Source organism: Microcaecilia unicolor, chromosome 7, assembly GCF_901765095.1.
Source record: "Microcaecilia unicolor chromosome 7, aMicUni1.1, whole genome shotgun sequence".
NCBI classification, from domain to species: Eukaryota; Metazoa; Chordata; class Amphibia; order Gymnophiona; family Siphonopidae; genus Microcaecilia; species Microcaecilia unicolor.
The window spans coordinates 109593057-109614665 of NC_044037.1; the positions used below are offsets into that span (position 1 = coordinate 109593057).

General features: G+C 48.3%; 1 protein-coding gene across 2 annotated transcripts in view; it reads left to right on the forward strand.

The window, feature by feature from the left end:
• SETD1A (SET domain containing 1A, histone lysine methyltransferase) overlaps positions 1 to 21609 on the forward strand; it is a 355902-nt gene that overhangs the window by 310100 nt on the left and 24193 nt on the right. For both annotated transcript variants that reach the window (XM_030208984.1, XM_030208985.1), the window contains exons 16-17: positions 4896 to 5006; positions 5531 to 5650. In XM_030208984.1, coding sequence (XP_030064844.1) covers positions 4896 to 5006; positions 5531 to 5650 — 231 coding nt within the window. The remainder of the gene's footprint in view (positions 1 to 4895; positions 5007 to 5530; positions 5651 to 21609) is intronic.

A 21609-nucleotide genomic window follows, 5' to 3' on the forward strand; every position in this document is an offset into this window, starting at 1 on the left:
AAAAAGCCTCTGAAATCTGTTCTGTTAATGAGACTATGCAAGAATTGATCACTGAGCAGTGGGGTACCCCGGATTCTAGTCTGAAGGTGGCTAGAGCTATGGCGCACTTGTATCCCATCTCTCCTGATGATTTGGAGAGGTTAAGGTTGCAAAAGTGGACACCTTGGTGGCAGCAGTGACCAAAAAGACAGGACAGAAAGTTGGAATCTTTGAAATTTCTACATTGTTCTTATGCTGCTAGAGCACACTTAGCTTGGGTTCAGCAGGCTGCTGATTCCTTGTCTGACTCAGATTCTCTTTCCTCTCTAGTTTTCAGCTATGGAGACTGGGCCAGCTTATCTGGCGGATGTATATGATCTTATCAGGGTTTCAGCTAAATAAGTTCTTTGACTGTCACTCTTAAACATTTGTTTTGGCTCTACCATTGTGCAGCTGATGCCACATCTAGGCAGCGTCTTACCAAGCTTCTGTTTCAAGGTAAGCTTCTCTTTGGAGAGGATTTTGAAAAACTGGTGAAGGACTTAGAATCCCCTAAAGCACAGTGATTGCCTGAAGACAAGACTGTTGCAGGTTTGCCTGGGATTTGAGGCTTTACAGGCCTTGCCATACATCTTCCTACCAGTGACTCTGATATCAACTAAAGCAATCCTTTCATTTTGACAAGAGGTTCTCAGTAATCCTCAATATCCGCACCCACTTTTCGTGCTTCACAGTGATGGGGTTCCAGTCCACTCTTCGCAGCAGGTTATAGGAAGGCACCTTTCCCTTTTTTACGAAGAGTGGGCCATCGGACCAGTGGTATTGGATATTATTAGAGATGGCTATAAATTAGTTTTCCTCTCAAATCATAGATTTTTTTTTTTAATCCCTCTGCAACGCTTTGTGCAAAAAGGCTGCAGTACTCACCACTTTGCAGTCTCTCCAGGAGTTAAGGGCAATCTCAAAAAGATATAGTGGAATTAGAAAAGGTTCAAAGAAGAGCAACCAAAATGATAAAGGGAATGGAACTCCTCCCATATGAGGAAAAGCTAAAGAGACGGCTGAGGGGGAATATGATTGAGGTCCATAAAATTCTGAGTGGTATAGGAATTGATTTTTTTACAATTTCAAAGAAATACAAAGACCAGGGTACACTTAATGAAACTACATGGAAATACTTTTAAAACAAATAGGAGGAAATATTTTTTTCACTCAACGAATAGTTACGCTCTGGAACTTGCTGCCGGAGAATGTGATAATAGTGGTCAGCATATTTAGGTTTAAAAAAGGTTTGGACAGGTTACTGGAGGAAAAGTCCATAGTCTGTTATTGAGATGGATGTGAGGGAAGCCACTGCTTGCCATGGGTTTGGTAGCATGGAATGTTGCTACTAATTGGGTTTCTGCTAGGTGCTTGTGACTTGGATTGGTCACTGTTGGAAGCAGGATACTAGGCTAGATGGATCATTGGTCTGACCCAGTATGGCTATTCTTATGCTCTAATTTTACCAATCCCTCCTCAAGATCGGGGGTGAGGCTGTTAGTCCATCTGTTTTGTGGTGCCCAAGAAAAGAAGGATCCTTTCGTCTAGTTCTTGACCTCAAGAAACATTGAGGTCTTTCATGGCCACTGTGCATCACGAAGAGTTTCTAAGGATGCTGGATCTCATAGAAGCATACTTCCATATTCCTATTTGGCTTCCTCACCAGCACTTCCTGCATTTTGTAGTCCTTGGGAAACACTTTCAGTTCATGGCATTGCCCTTTGGGCTCTCTAGGGTCCGTACAACTTTTTCCAAGGTAATGGTGGTGTTTGCCACATTATTGCAGAAGGAAGGGATCAGAGTTCATCCCTACCTGGACAATTGGTTAATCAGGGCCTCTTCTTTCAGGAGAATGACTGTAACCTCTCAGGTTATAAGTTTCTTGCAAGCCCTAGGTTGGGTCATCAATCTTCACAAGAGCCAGCTGCATCTGAACCAGAGCCTGGAGTATTGGGTGTCCAACACTCAGCAGGGCAAAGTGTTTCTACTGGATCACAAGAGAAACAAACTTTAAGGTCAGATTCATCGCTTATTACGTCTGAAGAATCCTGTTGGGATTATGTTCGGGTTCTGGGATCTATGGTAGCAAATTTCAATGTGAACCCCTGGGATAGGGCTCACATACGCCTCTTCAGCAGTCCCTCTTGACTCTGTGGTCCACAGTATCTCAGGATTACAGTCTGCATCTTCTGTAGACCTCTCAGGTGAAGTCCAGTATGGGATGGTGGCTTCAGTCAAGCAGCCTTCTCCTAGGATCCATGGCTACATCGCAGTGGGTGGTGGTGGTGACAGATGTGAGCCTGAGAGGCTTGGGATCTTATTGTCTCCATTATACAGCTCAAGGCCTTTGCTCAGTAGTAGAAAATCTCTGTCCCATCAACCATCTGGAACTCAGAGCAGTCCAAAAGGCTCTCCAGGCCTTCAACCCATCTTTAGGGCCACCCGATTCGGATGCCGTCAGACAGTGGCATATATATAAACAGGCAGGGCAGCACTCAAAGTTCTAAACTCAAATAGAGGCTTGTCTCTTGCTACAATGGGCAGAGGCCTACGTTCCCATCTTGGCAGCTCACATTGCCGGGAAATTGAATGTCCAAGCAGATTACCTGAACAGAAATGTTCTGGACCCAGGGAATGGGAGTTATCAGCATCTGTGTTCACCTTATCTCATAGAGATGGGGAACTCCAATGGATCACATGGCTTCTTGTTACAACACAAAGGTTCCTTGGTTTTTCAATAGAAAAAGAGTTTGGCTCAGAGGGGATAGATGCTCTTCTTCAGTGGTGGCCAGAGATGGACTTACTGTACATTTCCCCCCCTGATCTGATAATAGGAAGAGTTGTCCACAAAATCTTGCTTTTTCTGGGAAGGGTGATTCTCATCTGGATTGGCCCAGGAGGCCATGGCACACAGATCTCATTCAGCTCATCATAGACAAGCTGTTCTGACTTCCCACGAGTCATGATCTCCTGTCTCAGGGTCTTTGGTCTTACAGCTTGGCTATTGAAAGGTAAAGAAAGGGTGTCCAGAGGAGGAGGTATCTACCTTGCTTCAAGCATGGAAACGTTCTACTTTATCAGTGTATGTGCGAGTTTGAAGCATAGTTGCATCAAATTTTAGCTTTCCTACAGGAGGGTTTTAAGAAAGGTCTAGCTTATAATTCTCTTAAGGTTCAGATGGTGGCATTACCTTGCTATAGAAGGTGTTTGTCCAACTCCTCTTTGACAGCTCATCCTGACGTGCGCTTTCTTAAAGGGGTCAACCATCTCAAACAACCTCTGACTTTCCCCTGTCCCGAATGAAATCTTAATCTGGTACTCGGGGCTTTGAAGAAGTCTCCCTTTGAACCATTAAGGAATACTCCTCTAAAAGATCTTACATTGAAGGCTGTACTTCTAGTGGCTATTATATCAGCTCAAATAATTTCAGAATTGCAGGCCCTGTCCTGTAGGGATCGCTTTCTCTGCTTCTCCGAAGCTGGAGTTTTCATCCAGACTGTTCCTTCCTTCCTTGCCCAAGATCATTTCTTCTTTTCACATCAGCCAGCCTTTATTTCTCCCTTTTGGAAAGAAGACTGAGGAAGGGACTATAACACGTTACATCTTCTGGGATATCTCGAGGTCACAGTCGGATCACCTTTTACGTGCTCTTTGTGGGCCCAAGTAGAGGTAACAGCGGTGCAAAGGAGCAGATCACAATAGAAGAATATCTTTCAATACACTTTATTCTTGCAAGGTCTAGAAATAAAATCAGAAAAGCCCAACACTGGCCATGTTTCGCCCACGCGAGGTTTATGTCAGGGGCTAAGGGTAACCAAGAGGTGTACTACAGCCACTTCACCGCCTTGCTACAGAACTGTAATCATTTCCAAGAGATGGAAGCCTCACAGAATGATTCAGCAGCAGAAGCCATCTCTTCTGCCTATGTGCTTTCTGACAAACCACCTCCTCTCTGTAAAGGCTCACTCTACAAGGCTTCTTTCTACTTCATAGGCTGAGTCTCACATTTTTTCTCTTGAAGAGATTTGTAGATCTGCTACTTGGTCCTCTTTTCACACCCTTTCTAAGCATTATCGGGTTGATATCACGGCTAGATCAGAGGCAGCCTTCTAAGCGTCTGTGTCTAGTTTACACCCAAATGTAGGACTGCTTTGCTACATTCCACAAGTTTCTGGATTCATATGCTGTGATGACAAGGAAGGAAAAATTCTTATCTGATAATTTTCTTTCCTTTAGTCACAGCATATAAGTCCAGAAGATCATCCTTGGAGACTCTGATTTTGTTTCCTGTTTAGATTACTGTTCTAGTTTATCCCTTCAAGTGTTTACTTATCAATTCTATATTTCTCTAGGAGGAAGAAAAAGTTTAGCTTTCCTTATTGTTATGATTGTTGTTCTTGCTGTTACCTTCTACTTTGTTATGAGAAATACTAAAGGACCAGAATGCCTACCATCCTATTTGAAAGAGTTGTCCTCTATCTCCACCTACTGGTTTGTGGTCATAACGCACAAGTTTGTGGATTCATATGCTGTAACTAAAGGAAAGAAAATTATCAGGTAAAAACAGTTTTTCCTCTGGTGCTAAATGTGGTCAAGATGACCCAGAACTACTTTGTAAGAAGAACTTCTCTTACCAATCAGCAGTATCACCTTTTTTTTTTTTTTTTTTGACTGTTATGGGACTATGTGAACTGTGATAGGAGAGGAGTTTGCACCCAGAAGAAACAAAGATCTTCCATTGTAAAAAAAAAAAAAGGAGAGGTCTGTCTTTCTTGCGAAAGAAAACTGCATACTTTGTGATCTAGACTAGTATGTCAGTTACTGGAAAAGAAATCAGTAAACTGAAATACATACTGTTTCTTCACTCTCTGCAGGGCACCAACCGCGTGTTATCAGAAAGGCGGTCAGAGCAGCGGAGGTTGCTGAATGCTATTGGAACTTCTGCAGTCCTGGATAGTGACTTGCTGAAACTGAATCAGCTGAAGGTCAGTGTTGCCTGATGTTTGTAGAAATAACCACAAGATTGAAAAGGAATGTTGCAGAACATGATAGAGGTGTATTAACAGAGTTGTATATATATGGGCTTCCTAATAGGTGGTGCTGCAAAGCAGGATTGAAGTATATTAAAAGAATTCTGTGAGTGGGATTGTAATAATGAAATAGTATGATATGGTATGCTACAGAGCAGAAATAATATGGATTTGGATTTTAGGTTTACTTGCTTTTTAAAAATCTAAATCTAAGGTGAGGTTCCAGTCAATTATTTTCTTTCCCAAGAGTGTTTACAATGGAGGGTGAAGTGACTTGGCCAAGGCTGTAAGAAACTTCGGTAGGAAAAGTGGGATTCGAAGCCTGGCTTTCCTGGTTGTCCATCTTCTAGTACTCTAACCACTAGAAGATCTGTGCTGTTTTTAGAGGAGCATGAGATAGTGTTGAGCAGTGCTATCAGGATCTCCATTTGAGCTTTTTATCTGTTTATCGAGCAGTTTGATCTTTTTTTTCATTCTAGTTCCGAAAGAAGAAATTGCGCTTTGGCCGCAGCCGCATCCATGAGTGGGGTCTCTTTGCCATGGAGCCCATTGCTGCAGATGAGATGGTGATTGAATATGTTGGACAGAACATCCGGCAGGTGAGTATCCCACATTTTTTATCTAGCTTAGTACTGGCTTCTTTTTATCTTATGGTGTATTTTAAGAAAGAAGAATTATCTATGTGCTGACTGGCTGAGATGATTTCTTTTTAGACCAACTTTGTAATATTCTATAACCAGAAACACAACAGGATCAGCACGAACATGCCTAAATCTCCACTGCCCAAGCTGCAAAGGAGTCAAATACAAATCAACCTATGCATCCAGCTTTTCCTACATAAGCAAACAACTTATGATCACCTAAACTTCTGGAAATCATTAAAAACTAACCTGTTCAAAAAGGCATACCCTACCGACCCAACTTAAATGCCTGTACCCTGCAACACAATGAAACCAAAGCTCGTAATGGGCATATAATAACTCTTCCTCTCTACTATTCCCTAATGTGTCTGTACACACGAACCTTATTCTACCACAACATTACTGTATTTGTTCATACCGGAATTGGCGAACACCTTTACGGTACTATGTAAGCCACATTGAGCTTGCAAATAGGTGGGAAAATGTGGGATACAAATGTAACAAATAAATTAAACAAAAAATATTACAGTAGTAGGAAAATATGGCAGATTGTGCCTTATCTTTTGAGTTCACCCCTTGATCTTCAATTTCAGTATTTCAGAATTGTTTGACATAACACTTCCTGTCAGTTTGTAGTGCTGCTCCCATGATTGATCAACCTGTAATTTTAAAAAAATATATTGTTTAATGCTTTCTCCAAGGACAAGCAGGTTGGACATCAACCATTATTGAGTTGGTTTTAAGGCCAGACTCTGATAAGTGTAGAAGGTATTCAAGCAGGGTCTGTGTAGGACAAGAAAGAGGATCTAGGGCCTTGCTGTCACACTTGACAGCAAATCTGCTCCATTTAAAACCATAACTCCTTTTCGTGGAATCTTTCCTGGAAGCAAGCAAGACTCGGGAGACACCCTCTGAAAGGCCTAAAGAGGCAACTTCTAAGCTCTCAATATCCAGGCATTGAGAGCCAGAGACTGGAGTTTGGGATGTAGAAGCGACCCCTCGTTCTGAGTGTCGGAAAACAGTCCAATCTCCACGGTTCTTTGGAGGACAAGTCCAGAAGAAGAGGGAACCAAATCTGACGAGGTCAGAAAGGCGCTATCTTGCCTGAGTTTCAGCAGAGTCTTCCCCACTAAAGGAACGGGAGGATACGTATACAGGAGACCCGTCCCCCCAATGAAGGAGAAAGGCATCTGATGCTAGCCTGCCGTGTGCCTGGAGCCTGGAACAGAATTGAGGAACTTTGTGATTGTACTGAGTGGCAAAAAGACACACCGAGAGGGTGCCCCACGCTTGAAAGATCTTGCGGACGTCCATGTTCAGAGACCACTCATGAGGTTGCATGATCCTGCTCAACCTGTTGGCCAGGCCGTTGTTTACGCCTGCCAGATATGTGGCCTGGAGAAGCATACCGTGCTGAGTCGCCCAAAGCCACATCCTGACGGCTTCCTGACACAGAGGGTGAGATCCGGTGCCCCCCTGCTTGTTGGTGTAATACATAGCAACCTGATTGTCTGTCTGAATTAGGATAATTTGGTTGGACAGCCGATCTCTGAAAGTATTTAGGGCATTCCAGATCGCTCGCAATTCCAAGAGGTTGATCTGAAGATGCGTTTCCTGGGAGGACCAAACTCCTTGAGTGTGGAGCCCATCCACATGAGCTCCCCACCCCAGAAGGGATGCATCAGTCGTCAGCACTTTTTGCGGCTGAGGAATTTGGAATTGGCGTCCCAAGGTCAGATTGGAGCGAATGGTCCACCAGTGAAGGGAATTGCAAAATTCGGTGGAAAGATGGATGACATCCTATAGATCCCCCGTAGCCTGACACCACTGGGAAGCTAGGGTCTACTGAGCCGATCTCATGTGTAGACGTGCCATGGGTGTCACATGAACTGTGGAGGCCATGTGGCCTAGAAGTCTCAACATCTGCCGAGCTGTGATCTGTTGGGATGCTTGAGCTTGAGGACACAAGGGCCAGAAGGTTGTCCGCCGGTGCCTGGGGAAGATAAGTTTGAGACTTCTGTGTGTTCAACAGAGCTCCTATGAATTCCAATTTCTGCACAGGAATCAGGTGGGAGTTGGGATAGTTGATGACAAACCCCAGTAGTTTGAGCAATTGAATAGTAATCTGCATGGATCGTAGAGCCCCTGCCTCCGAGGTGCTCTTCACCAGCCAATCGTCGAGATACAGGAACACATGCACTCCCAGTCTGTGTAGCGATGTTGCAACTACTGCCAAGCACTTTGTGAAGACTCTGGGTGCAGAGGCGAGACCAAAGGGCAGCACGTAATACTGAAAATGCTGAGTTCCCAGACGAAATCGAAGGTACTGCCTGTGATCTGGAAGCACCGAAATGTGAGTGTGTAGGCATCTTTTAAGTCCAGCGAGCATAGCCAATTGTTTTCCTGAACCATGGAAAGAAGGGTGCCCAGGGAAAGCATCCTGAACTTTTCTCGAACCAGATATTTGTTCAGGGCCCTTAGGTCTAGGATGGGACGCATCCCCCCTGTTTTCTTTTGCACAAGGAAGTACCTGGAATAGAATCCCAGCCCTTCTTGCCCGGGTGGAACAGGCTCGACCGCATTGGCGCTGAGAAGGGCAGAGAGTTCCTCTGCAAGTACCTGCTTGTGCTGGGAACTGAAAGACTGAGCTCCCGGTGGACAATTTGGAGGCTTCGATTCCAGATTGAGAGCATATCCGGACCGGACTATTTGAAGAACCTGTCGGAGGTTATCAGAGGCCACCTTTGGTGAAAAAATATAAGCCTCCCTCCTACAGGAAGATCGTCCGGTACAGACACTTTGATGTCAGCTATGCTGCTCTGGAGCCAGTCAAAAGCCTGTCCCTTGCTTTTGCTGGGGAGCCGGAGGGGCCTGAGGCGCACACGCCGCTGACGAGGGCGGGCCTGCTGGGGGCGAGCCTGAACAGGCTGTTGGGAAGCAGGAGTGTACCTACGCCTATTAGAGGAATAGGGAGCACTCCTCCTCCCTCTAAAAACCCTCCTAGAAGAGGAGGTAGTAGCAGAAGGCGTCCGGCGGGCGAGAGAGTCCATAACATCATGGTGCTTCTTGAGGGAATCAACCATATCCTCAACCTTCTCTCCAAAAAGATTGTCCCCCCGGCAAGGAACATCCGCCATTCGGTGCTGGGTCTTCTGATCCAGGCTCGAGACACGCAGCCAGGAAAGTCTGCGCATCACGATACCTTGGGCAGCCACCCGGGATGCAGCATCAAAAGAATCAAAAGCACCCCTGGCCAGGAATTTGCGACACGCCTTCTGCTGCCTGACCACCTGGTGAAAAGGTTCGGCAAGCTCAGGAGGGAGAGCTTCAACCAAACTGGACAGTTGCTTTATCGAGGTCCGTAAGTGGATGCTGGTGTACAGCTGGTATGTTTGAATCTTGGTCGTGAGCTTTCCGGCCTGACACATACACCTCCCAAAAGAATCCAAGGTCCTAGTGTCTCTGCCCGGGGGCACCGAGGCATAGTCCCCTAGTACTCTTGGATCTTCTGAGAGCAGAGTCCACCACCATGGAATCGTGAGGAAGTTGGGCCTTCATCATCACAGCCTCACCGTGGACTCTGTACTGGGATTTGGACTTCTTGTTGACCACTGAATTAGATAGAGGGCAAGACCAATTTCAGAACCTCACTTCCCGGAGTGTATTGTGCAAGGGGCCGTTGCAACCTCTTTTGGCGGAGAAGGATAGTCCAGGATCTCGAACATCTCAGCCCTGGGCTCATCCACAGCCTCCATAGGAAAAGGAATGTCCCTAGACATTTCCCGCACAAAAGATGAAAAGGAGAGACACTCAGGTGGAGATTGTCTAACCTCAATAGGCGGAGTGGGATCAGAAGGAAGCCCCTGAGAATCTTCCTCCGAAAAATATCTGGGGTCTTACTCCTCTCCCCATGAGTGCTCCTGTTCGGTATCGGACAATAGCTCTCGAAGAGCAGTCCGAACCCGAGCCTGCTCGACCTTGAGGATCGATGTCCTCATGAAGGGCGTTGAGAAGTGGACCCTTGCCTGGACTCCAGCGAAGCTTCCTCCACCAACGTTGAGGGAGAGTCCACCCAGGTGGCAACTGGCTCAGGCACCGCAAGCAGTACCGAGGGTGGGGACCTCCACGCAGGAGATGGGCCAGACGCACAAGCACCTGCGGTACTGAGGCAGAAGGACGCATTGTTTCTTCCAGAAGGCCTGGAAGCATGGCCCAGAGACACTCATCGAGGGCTGCCATCGGAACAAGCTGTGGGGCCGGTACGGGAGTCGGTGGCAGAATCAGATGAGGTTCGAGAGCCGGTACCTGGCAGCCAGAGGACCGACGCATCGGCACCTCCTGAATGGAGGGTGAGCGGTCCTCCCAGCGCCGACGCTTCTCGGGTGCCGCATCCCTTGGCTCCCCGGAGCTCTCGGTACCATGACGGGAAGGAGATCGATGGCAATGCTTCTTAGCCTTCGTCCGATGCCCATCATCGACACTCCTCGGTACCGACGAGGAGGACGTGGAATCCTCACGTCTCCTCGGGGCCAGGTCCGACTCAGGGCGGTCCCGGGGGGGCCTGCACAGCAGTAGGCCTCGAGATGGGTGGAGACCCACTCAATGCCTCGCTGCTCCCAGCTGTAACAGGTCTCTCGGCAGCCATTACCTGACCTCTCAATGCCACTTCCCTTGACGCCGATGCTGTCTACCTCGGTACTGATGTCGATGCCAACGTCGAAGGACCAGACCGATCTGGAAAAAGCTTCTCGCGCTGAGCCTCTCGAGCCACCTGGGTCCTTTTTTTCATCAATTTACAAAGCTTACAAGAAGCTGGTAAATGGTCGGGCCCGAGGCACTGAGACACCAAGCGTGAGGGTCGGTCGACGAGATGGTCCGGTTGCAGCGGCATGTAGAGAGTAAGCCTATCTCTGGACAGCCTTTAGTTGTTCGCTTCATGAGAGGTTTGCTTTTGTCAAAGCCCCCAATCAAACCTCCACCAGTGTCATGGCATCTCAACGTCGTTCTCACCCAGCTGATGAAAGCTCCTTTTGAGCCATTGAATTCCTGCCATCTGAAGTACTTGCCCTGGAAGGTCATTTTCTTGGTGGCTGTTACTTCAGCTCGTAGAGTCAGTGAGCTTCAGGCCTTTGTAGTACATGCACCTTATATCAAATTTCATCATAACAGAATAGTCTTCCTAACGTACCCTAAGTTCCTGCCAAAGGTGGTGTCGGAGTTCCATCTGAACCAGTCAGTTGTCTTGCCAACTTTCTTTTCCCATCCTCATACCCGCCCTGGCGAAAGCAGTTTGCATACCTTGGACTGCAAGAGAGCATTGGCCTTTTACGTTTAGTGGATGAAGCCCTTCAGACAGTCCGCCCAGTTGTTTCTTTCGACCCCAACAGGAGGGGACTAGCCATCGGAAAACATACAATCTCCAATTGGCTAGCAGATTGCATTTCCTTCATTTATGCCCAAGCTGGGCTGTCTTTAGAGGGCCATGTCACGGCTCATATTGTTAGAGCCATGGCTGCATCAGTGGCTCACTTAAAGTCAGCCTCCATTGAGGAGATTTGCATGGCTGCAACGTGGTCATCAGTCTACACATTTACATCTCACTACTGCCTTCAGCAGGATACCCGACGCGACGGTTTGGGCAGTCGATGCTGCAGAATCTGTTCGGGGTTAGAATCCAACTCCGCCCCCCTACACCCAATTTTGTTCTGTTCCAGGCTGCACTCTGTTAGTTGTTTATGGTTTCAGGTCAATCTATGTTACGTCCTCGTCGTTTCGAGGCCCAATTGACCAATGTTCATTGTTTTGAGTGAGCCTGGTTGCTAGGGTACCCCACATGTGAGAATAAGCAGCCTGCTTGTCCTCGAAGAAAGCAAAGATACTTACCTGTAGCAGGTATTCTCTGAGGACAGCAGGCTGATTGTTCTCACAAACCTGCCCACCTCCCCTTTGGAGTTGTTGTTTATTTGAATTTATACTTTTTTATTAAACTTAGGAGGCATGCTCTCGCGACGGGCGGGAAGTCATCCGCGCATGCGTGGTGCGAGCTTTTCGCTTGCCAAAACTTTACTTTTTTGCTTGCAAAAATTTGCCGATTCCTGGGCCGACGCGGACGTCGACCCACATGTGAGAACAATCAGCCTGCTGTCCTCAGAGAATACCTGCTACAGTAAGTATCTTCGCTTTTCACTCGTTTGTGAAAAAGCATATATTTTGGAATCATGCTAAAGGAACTAGGTATGGTGTTCCAAACATAAATAGCTTATAGCGAATATCTGTAATGGAAGGATAACAATTGGTCTTGAAGTCGAAGAGACTTAAGAAGATTGAGAAAGCAAACACCAGTTCTGGAGTATCTCCTTGTAAAATAAAAACACACAATACAGGCTATTTTATGTTTCAACGTTTTTATTGATGACATTGCAGAACATGAATCACTGTACATTTTCTCAATATGCATGCCTTCAATCATGTTTTCATATCCAATAAGACATCTGGCTACATACAATCATCAAACTCCCCCCCCCCCCCCCCCTTTTTTAAACCCTCCTCCCTCCCCCTCAATATAAGGTTTCAACAATGAACACTTTAACAGTGACTTCCCAACAATATACCAAGACAACGAATTCCTAGTATAATTACAACTGCTAGTACCATCTTCCAGTTGCTGTACTTCAACATATACACCTCTCAATTCATAACCTTACACAGCTTTATTCCATAAATCTCATTCTCCGAGGACAAGCAGGCTGCTTGTTCTCACTGATGGGTGACGTCCACGGCAGCCCCTCCAATCGGAAACTTCACTAGCAAAGGCCTTTGCTAGTCCTCACGCGCCCATGTGCACAGCGCATGCGCGGCTGTCTTCCCGCCCGAACCGGCTCATGTTCGTCAGTCTTCTTTTGTCCGCGCTCGGGACGGTCGTGTTTGCGCCGTTCGCGCCCCTTAAGTTGACCCTAGCGCGTCTTTTGGCTTTTCGCTACGGTAAAAAAAAAAAAGGGATTTTGGAGAAAGACCTTTTCGGTCTTTTTTCCCTTCCCGTATTTCCAGTTTTTTGCCCTGTTAAGTTTACTTTCGTTTTCGGGGTAGGCCCTTTTGAGGCCTCGGTTCGAGTTTTTTTCTCTCCCTCTTTTTGGTGCCTTTACCGCAATTACGAGTTTTGATTTCGCCGGCGTGATTTTTCCGCCCATGTCATCGAAGTCTCCCAGCGGCTTCAAGAAGTGCACCCAGTGCGCCCGGGTAATCTCGCTCACTGATAGGCACGCGTCGTGTCTTCAGTGTCTGGGGGCTGGGCACCGCCCGCAGGCCTGTAGTCTTTGCGCCCTTCTACAGAAAAGGACTCAGGTAGCGAGATTGGCCCAGTGGAACGTGTTGTTGTTCTCGGGCTCTTCGTCGGCAACAGCACCGGGGGAATCGAGTGCATCGACGTCGACAGCGTCAAGACCTCCGACCTCGGCATCGGCGGTATCGACTGCATCGAGGCATCGGCCCTCTGCATCGTCGGTACCGAGACATCGGAAGGCTGCATCGGTGGTACCGGGACCTCCACTAGTGCTGATGTCGTCGGACGGTGGTGCTTTGACCGGAGTGCAGGTGAGGGCTGTCCATTCCCCTGCTGGTGGCGGTGAGCCTTCGGGTGGGTCTCCCCCTACCCTGAGGGCTCCTGCGGTACAGCCCCCCCGAGACCGACCTTCTTCGGCCTCGGCCCCGAGGAAGCGACGGTTGGATTCTACGTCCTCCTCGTCGGTACCGGGAAGTTCCGGTGACATGCTTCGTTTGAAAAAGTCAAAGAAGCATCGACACCGGTCTCCTTCCCGCATCGGTACCGAGAGCTCTGGGTCGCCGAGGGAGTCGGCACCCAGTAGGCATCGGCACCGGGAGGACCGCTCACCCTCTGTTCAGGAGGTGTCGATGCGCTCCACCTTAGACAGCCCGGAACAGACTCTGACTTCGACGCCTGCATTGGCTTCTATGTCTTTCTCCACAGCCGCCCTGCACGAGAGTCTTCGGGCTGTTCTTCCAGAGATCCTGGGAGAGCTGTTGCGTCCTTCCCCTCCGGTACCGGGGGTGCTTGCGCCTCCGGTACCGTCGAGTGAGGCGCCGGCTGGCCCCTTGCCTGGGGTGAGGTCTCCGACATCGGTGCCGCTTGCGGTACCGACTGCGGTCGCCTCCCAGGAAGGCTCCCCGACAACGTCGGCGGAGGGAGCTTCGCCGGTGCTGGCGAGGGAGTCTACCTCTCGACGCTCCCACCGTGGCCGTGTTTCCACGGAGTTGAGCCGGGCACGGCTTCAGACACAGGTTCATGAACTTGTGTCTGATACCGATGGTGAGGCCTCGTGGGAGGAGGAAGAGGACATCAGATATTTCTCTGACGAGGAGTCTGATGGCCTTCCTTCTGATCCCACTCCCTCCCCTGAAAGGCAGCTTTCTCCTCCCGAGAGTCTGTCTTTTGCGGCCTTTGTCCGGGAGATGTCTACGGCCATCCCCTTCCCGGTGGTTGTGGAGGACGAGCCCAGGGCTGAAATGTTTGAGCTCTTGGACTATCCTTCTCCACCTAAGGAAGCGTCCACAGTACCCATGCATCATGTCCTAAAAAAGACATTGCTGGCGAACTGGACCAAGCCTCTAAGTAATCCCCACATTCCCAAGAAGATCGAGTTCCAGTACCGGATCCATGGGGACCCAGAGCTGATGCGCACTCAGTTGCCTCACGACTCTGGAGTTGTGGATCTGGCCCTAAAGAAGGCTAAGAGTTCTAGGGAGCATGCTTCGGCGCCCCCGGGCAAAGACTCTAGAACCTTAGACTCCTTTGGGAGGAAGGCCTACCATTCCTCTATGCTCGTGGCCAAAATCCAGTCTTACCAGCTCTACACGAGCATACACATGCGGAACAATGTGCGGCAGTTGGCGGGCTTGGTGGACAAGCTCCCTCCTGAGCAAGCCAAGCCAAGCCATTTCAGGAGGTGGTCAGGCAGCTGAAGGCGTGCAGAAAATTCCTGGCCAGAGGGGTATATGATACCTTTGATGTTGCGTCCAGGGCCGCTGCTCAAGGTGTGGTGATGCGCAGACTCTCATGGCTGCGTGCCTCCGACCTAGAGAATAGAATCCAGCAGCAGATTGCGGACTCGCCTTGCCATGCGGACAATATTTTTGGAGAGAAAGTCGAACAGGTGGTAGAGCAGCTCCACCAGCGGGATACCGCTTTCGACAAGTTCTCTCCGCCGGCAGCCTTCAGCTTCTACCTCCACAGGTAGACGTTTTTATGGGGGAAGGAAGACTGTTCCCTACTCTTCTGGTAAGCGTAGGTTCAAACCTCCTTCTCGACAGCCTGCGGCCCAGGCTAAGCCCCTGCGCGCTCGCTCTTGTCAGCAGCGTGCGCCTCAGCAAGGCTCCTCGGCTCCCCAGCAAAAGCAAGGGGCGAGCTTTTGACTGGCTCCAGCAGAGCATAGCCGACATCAACGTGTTAGTGCCGGGCGACCTGCCGGTCGGGGGGAGGTTGAAAGTTTTTCACCAAAGGTGGCCTCTCATAACCTCCGACCAGTGGGTTCTCCAAATAGTCCGGCAAGTATACACCCTCAATTTGGCCTCCAAACCTCCAAATTGCCCACCGGGAGCTCAGTCTTACAGCTTCCAGCACAAGCAGGTACTTGCAGAGGAACTCTCCGCCCTTCTCAGCGCCAATGCGGTCGAGCCTGTGCCATCCGGGCAAGAAGGGCTGGGATTCTATTCCAGGTACTTCCTTGTGGAAAAGAAAACAGGGGGGATGCGTCCCATCCTAGACCTAAGGGCCCTGAACAAATATCTGGTCAAGGAAAAGTTCAGGATGCTTTCCCTGGGCACCCTTCTCCCCATGATTCAGGAAAACGATTGGCTATGCTCTCTGGACTTGAAGGATGCCTACACGCACATCCCGATACTGCCAGCTCACAGACAGTATCTGCGATTTCAGCTGGGCACACGTCACTTCCAGTACTGTGTGCTACCCTTTGGGCTCGCCTCTGCGCCCAGAGTGTTCACGAAGTGCTTGGCTGTAGTAGCAGCGGCGCTTCGCAGGCTGGGAGTACACGTGTTCCCCTATCTCGACGATTGGCTGGTGAAGAACACATCAGAGGCAGGAGATCTACAGTCCATGCAGATGACTATTCGCTTCCTGGAGCTACTGGGGTTTGTGATAAATTACCCAAAGTCCCATCTTCTCCCAGTACAGAGACTCGAATTCATAGGAGCTCTGCTGGATTCTCGGACGGCTCGTGCCTATCTCCCAGAGACGAGAGCCAACAACTTGTTGTCCCTCGTCTCGCGGGTGCGAGCGTCCCAGCAGATCACAGCTCGGCAGATGTTGAGATTGTTGGGCCACATGGCCTCCACAGTTCATGTGACTCCCATGGCCCGCCTTCACATGCGATCTGCTCAATGGACCCTAGCTTCCCAGTGGTTTCAGGCTGCTGGGGATCTAGAAGACGTGATCCACCTGTCCACGAGTTTTCTCAAATCCCTGTATTGGTGGACGATTTGGTCCAATTTGACTCTGGGACGCCCTTTCCAAATTCCTCAGCCACAAAAAGTGCTGACTACGGATGCGTCTCTCCTGGGGTGGGGGGCTCATGTCGATGGGCTTCACACCCAGGGAAGCTGGTCCCTCCAGGAATGCGATCTGCAGATCAATCTCCTGGAGTTACGAGCGGTCTGGAATGCTCTGAAGGCTTTCAGAGATTGGCTGTCCCACCAAATTTTCCAAATTCAGACAGACAACCAGGTTGCCATGTATTACATCAACAAGCAGGGGGCACCGGATCTCGCCCCCTGTGTCAGGAAGCCGTCAGCATGTGGCTGTGGGCTCGCCGTCACGGCATGGTGCTCCAAGCCACATATCTGGCAGGCGTAAACAACAGTCTGGCCGACAGGTTGAGCAGGATTATGCAACCTCACGAGTGGTCGCTCAATTCCCGAGTAGTGCGCCAGATCTTCCAGGTGTGGGGCACCCCCTTGGTAGATCTCTTTGCATCTCGAGCCAACCACAAAGTCCCTCAGTTCTGTTCCAGGCTTCAGGCCCACGGCAGACTGGCATCGGATGCCTTCCTCCTGGACTTGGGGGAGGGTCTGCTGTATGCTTATCCTCCCATACCTCTGGTGGGGAAGACTTTGTTGAAACTCAAGCAAGACCGAGGCACCATGATTCTGATTGCTCCTTTTTGGCCGCGTCAGATCTGGTTCCCTCTTCTTCTGGAGTTGTCCTCCGAAGAACCGTGGCGATTGGAGTGTTTTCCGACCCTCATCACACAGGACGAAGGGGCGCTTCTGCATCCCAACCTCCGGTCTCTGGCTCTCACGGCCTGGATGTTGAGAGCGTAGACTTTGCCTCTTTGGGCCTGTCAGAGGGTGTCTCCCGCATCTTGCTTGCTTCCAGGAAAGATTCCACTAAGAGGAGTTACTTCTTTCTATGGAGGAGGTTTGCCTTCTGGTGTGACAGCAAGGCCCTAGATCCTCGCTCTTGTCCTACACAGACCCTGCTTGAATACCTTCTGCACTTGTCTGAGTCTGGTCTCAAGACCAACTCTGTAAGGGTTCACCTTAGCGCAATTAGTGCATACCATTACCGTGTGGAAGGTAAGCCGATCTCAGGACAGCCTTTAGTTGTTCGCTTCATGAGAGGTTTGCTTTTGTCAAACCTCCTACAGTGTCATTGGATCTCAATGTCGTTCTCACCCAGCTGATGAAACCTCCTTTTGAGCCACTGAACTCCTGCCATCTGAAGTACTTGACCTGGAAGGTCATTTTCTTGGTGGCAGTTACTTCAGCTTGTAGAGTCAGTGAGCTTCATGCCCTGGTAGCTAAGGCCCCTTACACCAAATTTCATCATAACAGAGTAGTCCTCCGCACTCACCCTAAGTTCTTGCCAAAGGTTGTGTCGGAGTTCCATCTGAACCAGTCAATTGTCTTGCCAACATTCTTTCCCCGTCCTTATTCCTGCCCTGCTGAACGTCAGCTGCACACATTGGACTGCAAAAGAGCATTGGCCTTCTATCTGGAGCGGACACAGCCCAACAGACAGTCTGCCCAATTTTGTTTCTTTTGATCCCAACAGGAGGGGAGTGGCTGTGGGGAAACGCACCATATCCAATTGGCTAGCAGATTGCATTTCCTTCACTTACGCCCAAGCTGGGCTGGCTCTTGAGGGTCATGTCACGGCTCATAATGTTAGAGCCATGGCAGCGTCGGTGGCCCACTTGAAGTCAGCCACTATTGAAGAGATTTGCAAAGCTGCAACGTGGTCATCTGTCCACACATTCACATCTCATTACTGCCTGCAGCAGGATACCTGACGCGACAGTCGGTTCGGGCAGTCAGTGCTTCAGAATCTGTTCAGTGTTTAGAATCCAACTCCACCCCCCTAGGCCCATGTTTATTCTGTTCCAGGCTGCACTCTCAGTTAGTTGGATAAATTGTTAGGTCAATCTCAGTTATGTCCTCGCCGTTGCGAGGCCCAATTGACCATGGTTGTTGTTTTGAGTGAGCCTGGGGGGGCTAGGGATACCCCATCAGTGAGAACAAGCAGCCTGCTTGTCCTCGGAGAAAGCGAATGCTACATACCTGTAGAAGGTATTCTCCGAGGACAGCAGGCTGATTGTTCTCACAAACCCGCCCGCCTCCCCTTTGGAGTTGTGTCTTCCCTTGTGTCTTGCTATATATGGGACTGACGAACACGAGCCGGTTCGGGTGGGAAGACGGCCGCGCATGCGCGGTGCGCATGGGCGCGCGAGGACTAGCAAAGGCCTTTGCTAGTGAAGTTTCCGATTGGAGGGGCTGCCGTGGACGTCACCCATCAGTGAGAACAATCAGCCTGCTGTCCTTGGAGAAAACCTTCTACAGGTATGTAGCATTCGCTTTAACTCTTAAACCTCCCTCCCTCCCCCCCATCCCATCCCCTCTCAAAACCCCTCCCTCCACCCCACCCCCCTCCCTTGCCTGAATCATTCATCTTTTATTCTGCATACTTGCCCATACTAAAATTATTCCATGCCTCTCTTAGTGTCCCATGGCAACTGATTCAAGATTTGGCTGTGAGCTCTTGGGGATATTTTATTGAGATATGGCTTCCAAATGGCAATACAGGCTATTTTAAAAACAACATGCCCTTTTAGGGGTAGCCAGTGTAAATCCTGCAAATGTTTACTAACATTTTCAAACTTAGGGGGTCTTTTACTAAGGCACGCTGAACGTTAGAGACGCGGATGCATTCCTATGGCCATCTCTAATGTTTAGCGCGCCCACAATTTTAGCTCGCGCTAAAAACGTGAGCGCACCTTAGTAAAAGACGCCCCTAGTGACTCAAAAATCAGTTGAGCAGCTGTATTTTCAATTATTTGCAGTTTTTTTTTTAATCAAGTGACATTCAGTCCAATATATAGAGAATTGCAATAATCTAAATGAGGTTGTATCAACATTTGAACTATACAGTCGAAGTGATGATCATGAAAATAGAAACTAATCAACTGGAGTTGTCTCATTCAAAAAAAAAAAAAAAAAAACACGTTTTTTCCCCAAAGATGGGCAACTTGAAGTTCAAAAATAAGAGAAGTCTAGAATAATACTGATATTATTGGTGATAAAGGAATAGCTGTTGGAACCTGAGTATTAGGAGTTCTAAACCATAGAATCTTCATTTTAGTAACATTAACTTTTAACAACTTGTCAACAGCCCAATTTTGAAGCTTAATGATACAAGATGATAAGCTATTAAATGTATCAACAGTGGCACATACTAGAATGAGCATAAAGATATCTGCATATGAAAAATGACATTTGTGCTGGTGTAACTTGAGCTAAGTGAGCTCATAAAAAGATTAAATAGCTTTGGGGAACAGGGGAAGCCCTGAGGTGCCCTGCATTTTGGCTGTCAGCTGCGTGAAAATGTCCCTCCCTCCCATCACCTCTTTTTTTAAATAACTATTTGTTTGCTCTGTTATGCACTAACCCCCGGATTCTATATTGCGTGCCTGAAGATCCATGCTGAAAACCAAGCGTATTCTATACGCTCGTAATTTAATTGGCTTATCAAGCTAATTGGCGTTGATAGCTCTTAACTAGCATTAATGGGTACTAATTGGCAATAGTTACAATTTACGCACACAACTCGCTAAGCATATTCTGTAACGCAGTGCACCTAACTTTTTTTTAATGTGCACTGGCAAAAAGGAACATGGTTATGGGCGGGGAATGGGTGTTTCACGCGTGCCCTGTGCGCCTAAATCTACTTGCCGAGATTTATGCCAAGTTTTCATGTGTGTAAATGGAGGCGCGTAGTTTTAGGCGCTGGGATATCAACTAAGTGTATTCTATATACCACGCCTAATTCTAGGCGCTGCTTATAAAATATGGTTAGAAAAATATTGAAATATAAAAAAAAAAATACAGACAAAATGGATGTTTGAGCCAAGTCACACAAACTTCCATTGTAGAAAAAAAATATTAAAAATTTCAACGAGTTGAAAAAAAAATGCTTAGTCAGAAGTGTTTTCCTCGCAGATTTTTTATGCACCATATATAGAATCTCCTCCTAAGGGCTAAAATGGAATGCTGGTCTGCACAGAAATCCCCATGCATGCTCAGGTGATCTCCAAAGAAAGCGTTTGCTGGGCTTGAGGAAAGCCCCACACATAGGTTCCCTCCATAGGACGTGACCAGTAAGTTTGGCTGCATTATCCAGCTGTCTAAGGAGAAACCCCTCTACAAGTAAGCAACAACACTTATCAGGCGTACCTTTAATTCATCTGCTTCTGCAAGTTTTGTTGTCAGTTCGGACTGTGACTAGGATGACAAAAAGCTCAGGACAAACTGGAAGATAGTATGCACATATTGAACCTTGTAGTGTTAAGCCGTAATTCATACAGTTAGCATTGGAACCCTGAAATATCTTTTTGCCCAAATGATTCAGTAGCCATGGATGTTTGTCAGATGGTGTGTTAGAAAAATCTCTGCATTTTTTCACGTTCTTCACTGCTGGTTTGACTAAGAAAATAATGAACTTTATTACATCCAGAGGATGGTTGAACTTTATACTTAAGTCTCTGTTTGTAAGGATAGACACGCTCATATCAAGTGACATCAAATTCGACTACATCAGCCACATGGACACCTGAATGTGGAGTTCCACAGGGATCCCCCCTCTCACCGACCATATTCAACCTAATGATGATACCCTTGGCCAAACTACTAACAAACCAAAACCTCAACCCATACATATACGCTGATGATGTAACGATCTACATCCCATTCAAACAAGACCTAAAAGAAATTTCCAATGACATCAACCAAAGTCTACATATCATGCACTCCTGGGCAGATGCATTTCAGTTGAAACTTAATGCAGAAAAAACCCAATGCCTAATACTCACCTCTCAACACAATACGAACAAATTTACCACCACCAACACACCAAAACTAAATCTACCAATTTGGAAACCCTAAAAATTCTTGGCGTTACCATTGATCGGCACCTAACACCAGTGGCGTACCAAGGGGGGGCGGGGGGACGATCCGCCCCGGATGTCAGCGGGTAGGGGGTGCTCAGCGAGAGCCGACAGCTTTTTTTTAAAAAATCCGTGCAGCGATCGCCGATGCAGGCAGCGCCTCGCATCTGCCCTGCATGAACTGAAAAGCGAAAATCGCTTCTGGCATCGGGCCTTCCCTCGCTTGTTGTCCCGCCCTCGAGGAAATAGGAAGTTACCTCAAAAGAGGGCGGGTCAACAAGCGAGCGAAGGCCCGACGCCAGAATCGATTTTCTCTTTTCAGTTCATGCAGGGCAGATGCGAGGCGCTGCCTGCATCGCTGCACGGATTTTAAAAAAAAAAAAGCAGGGTGGTGGCTTTAGGGTGAAAGAGGGCTCAGGGCTCTTGACGGAGGGGGGCTCAGATGGGAGA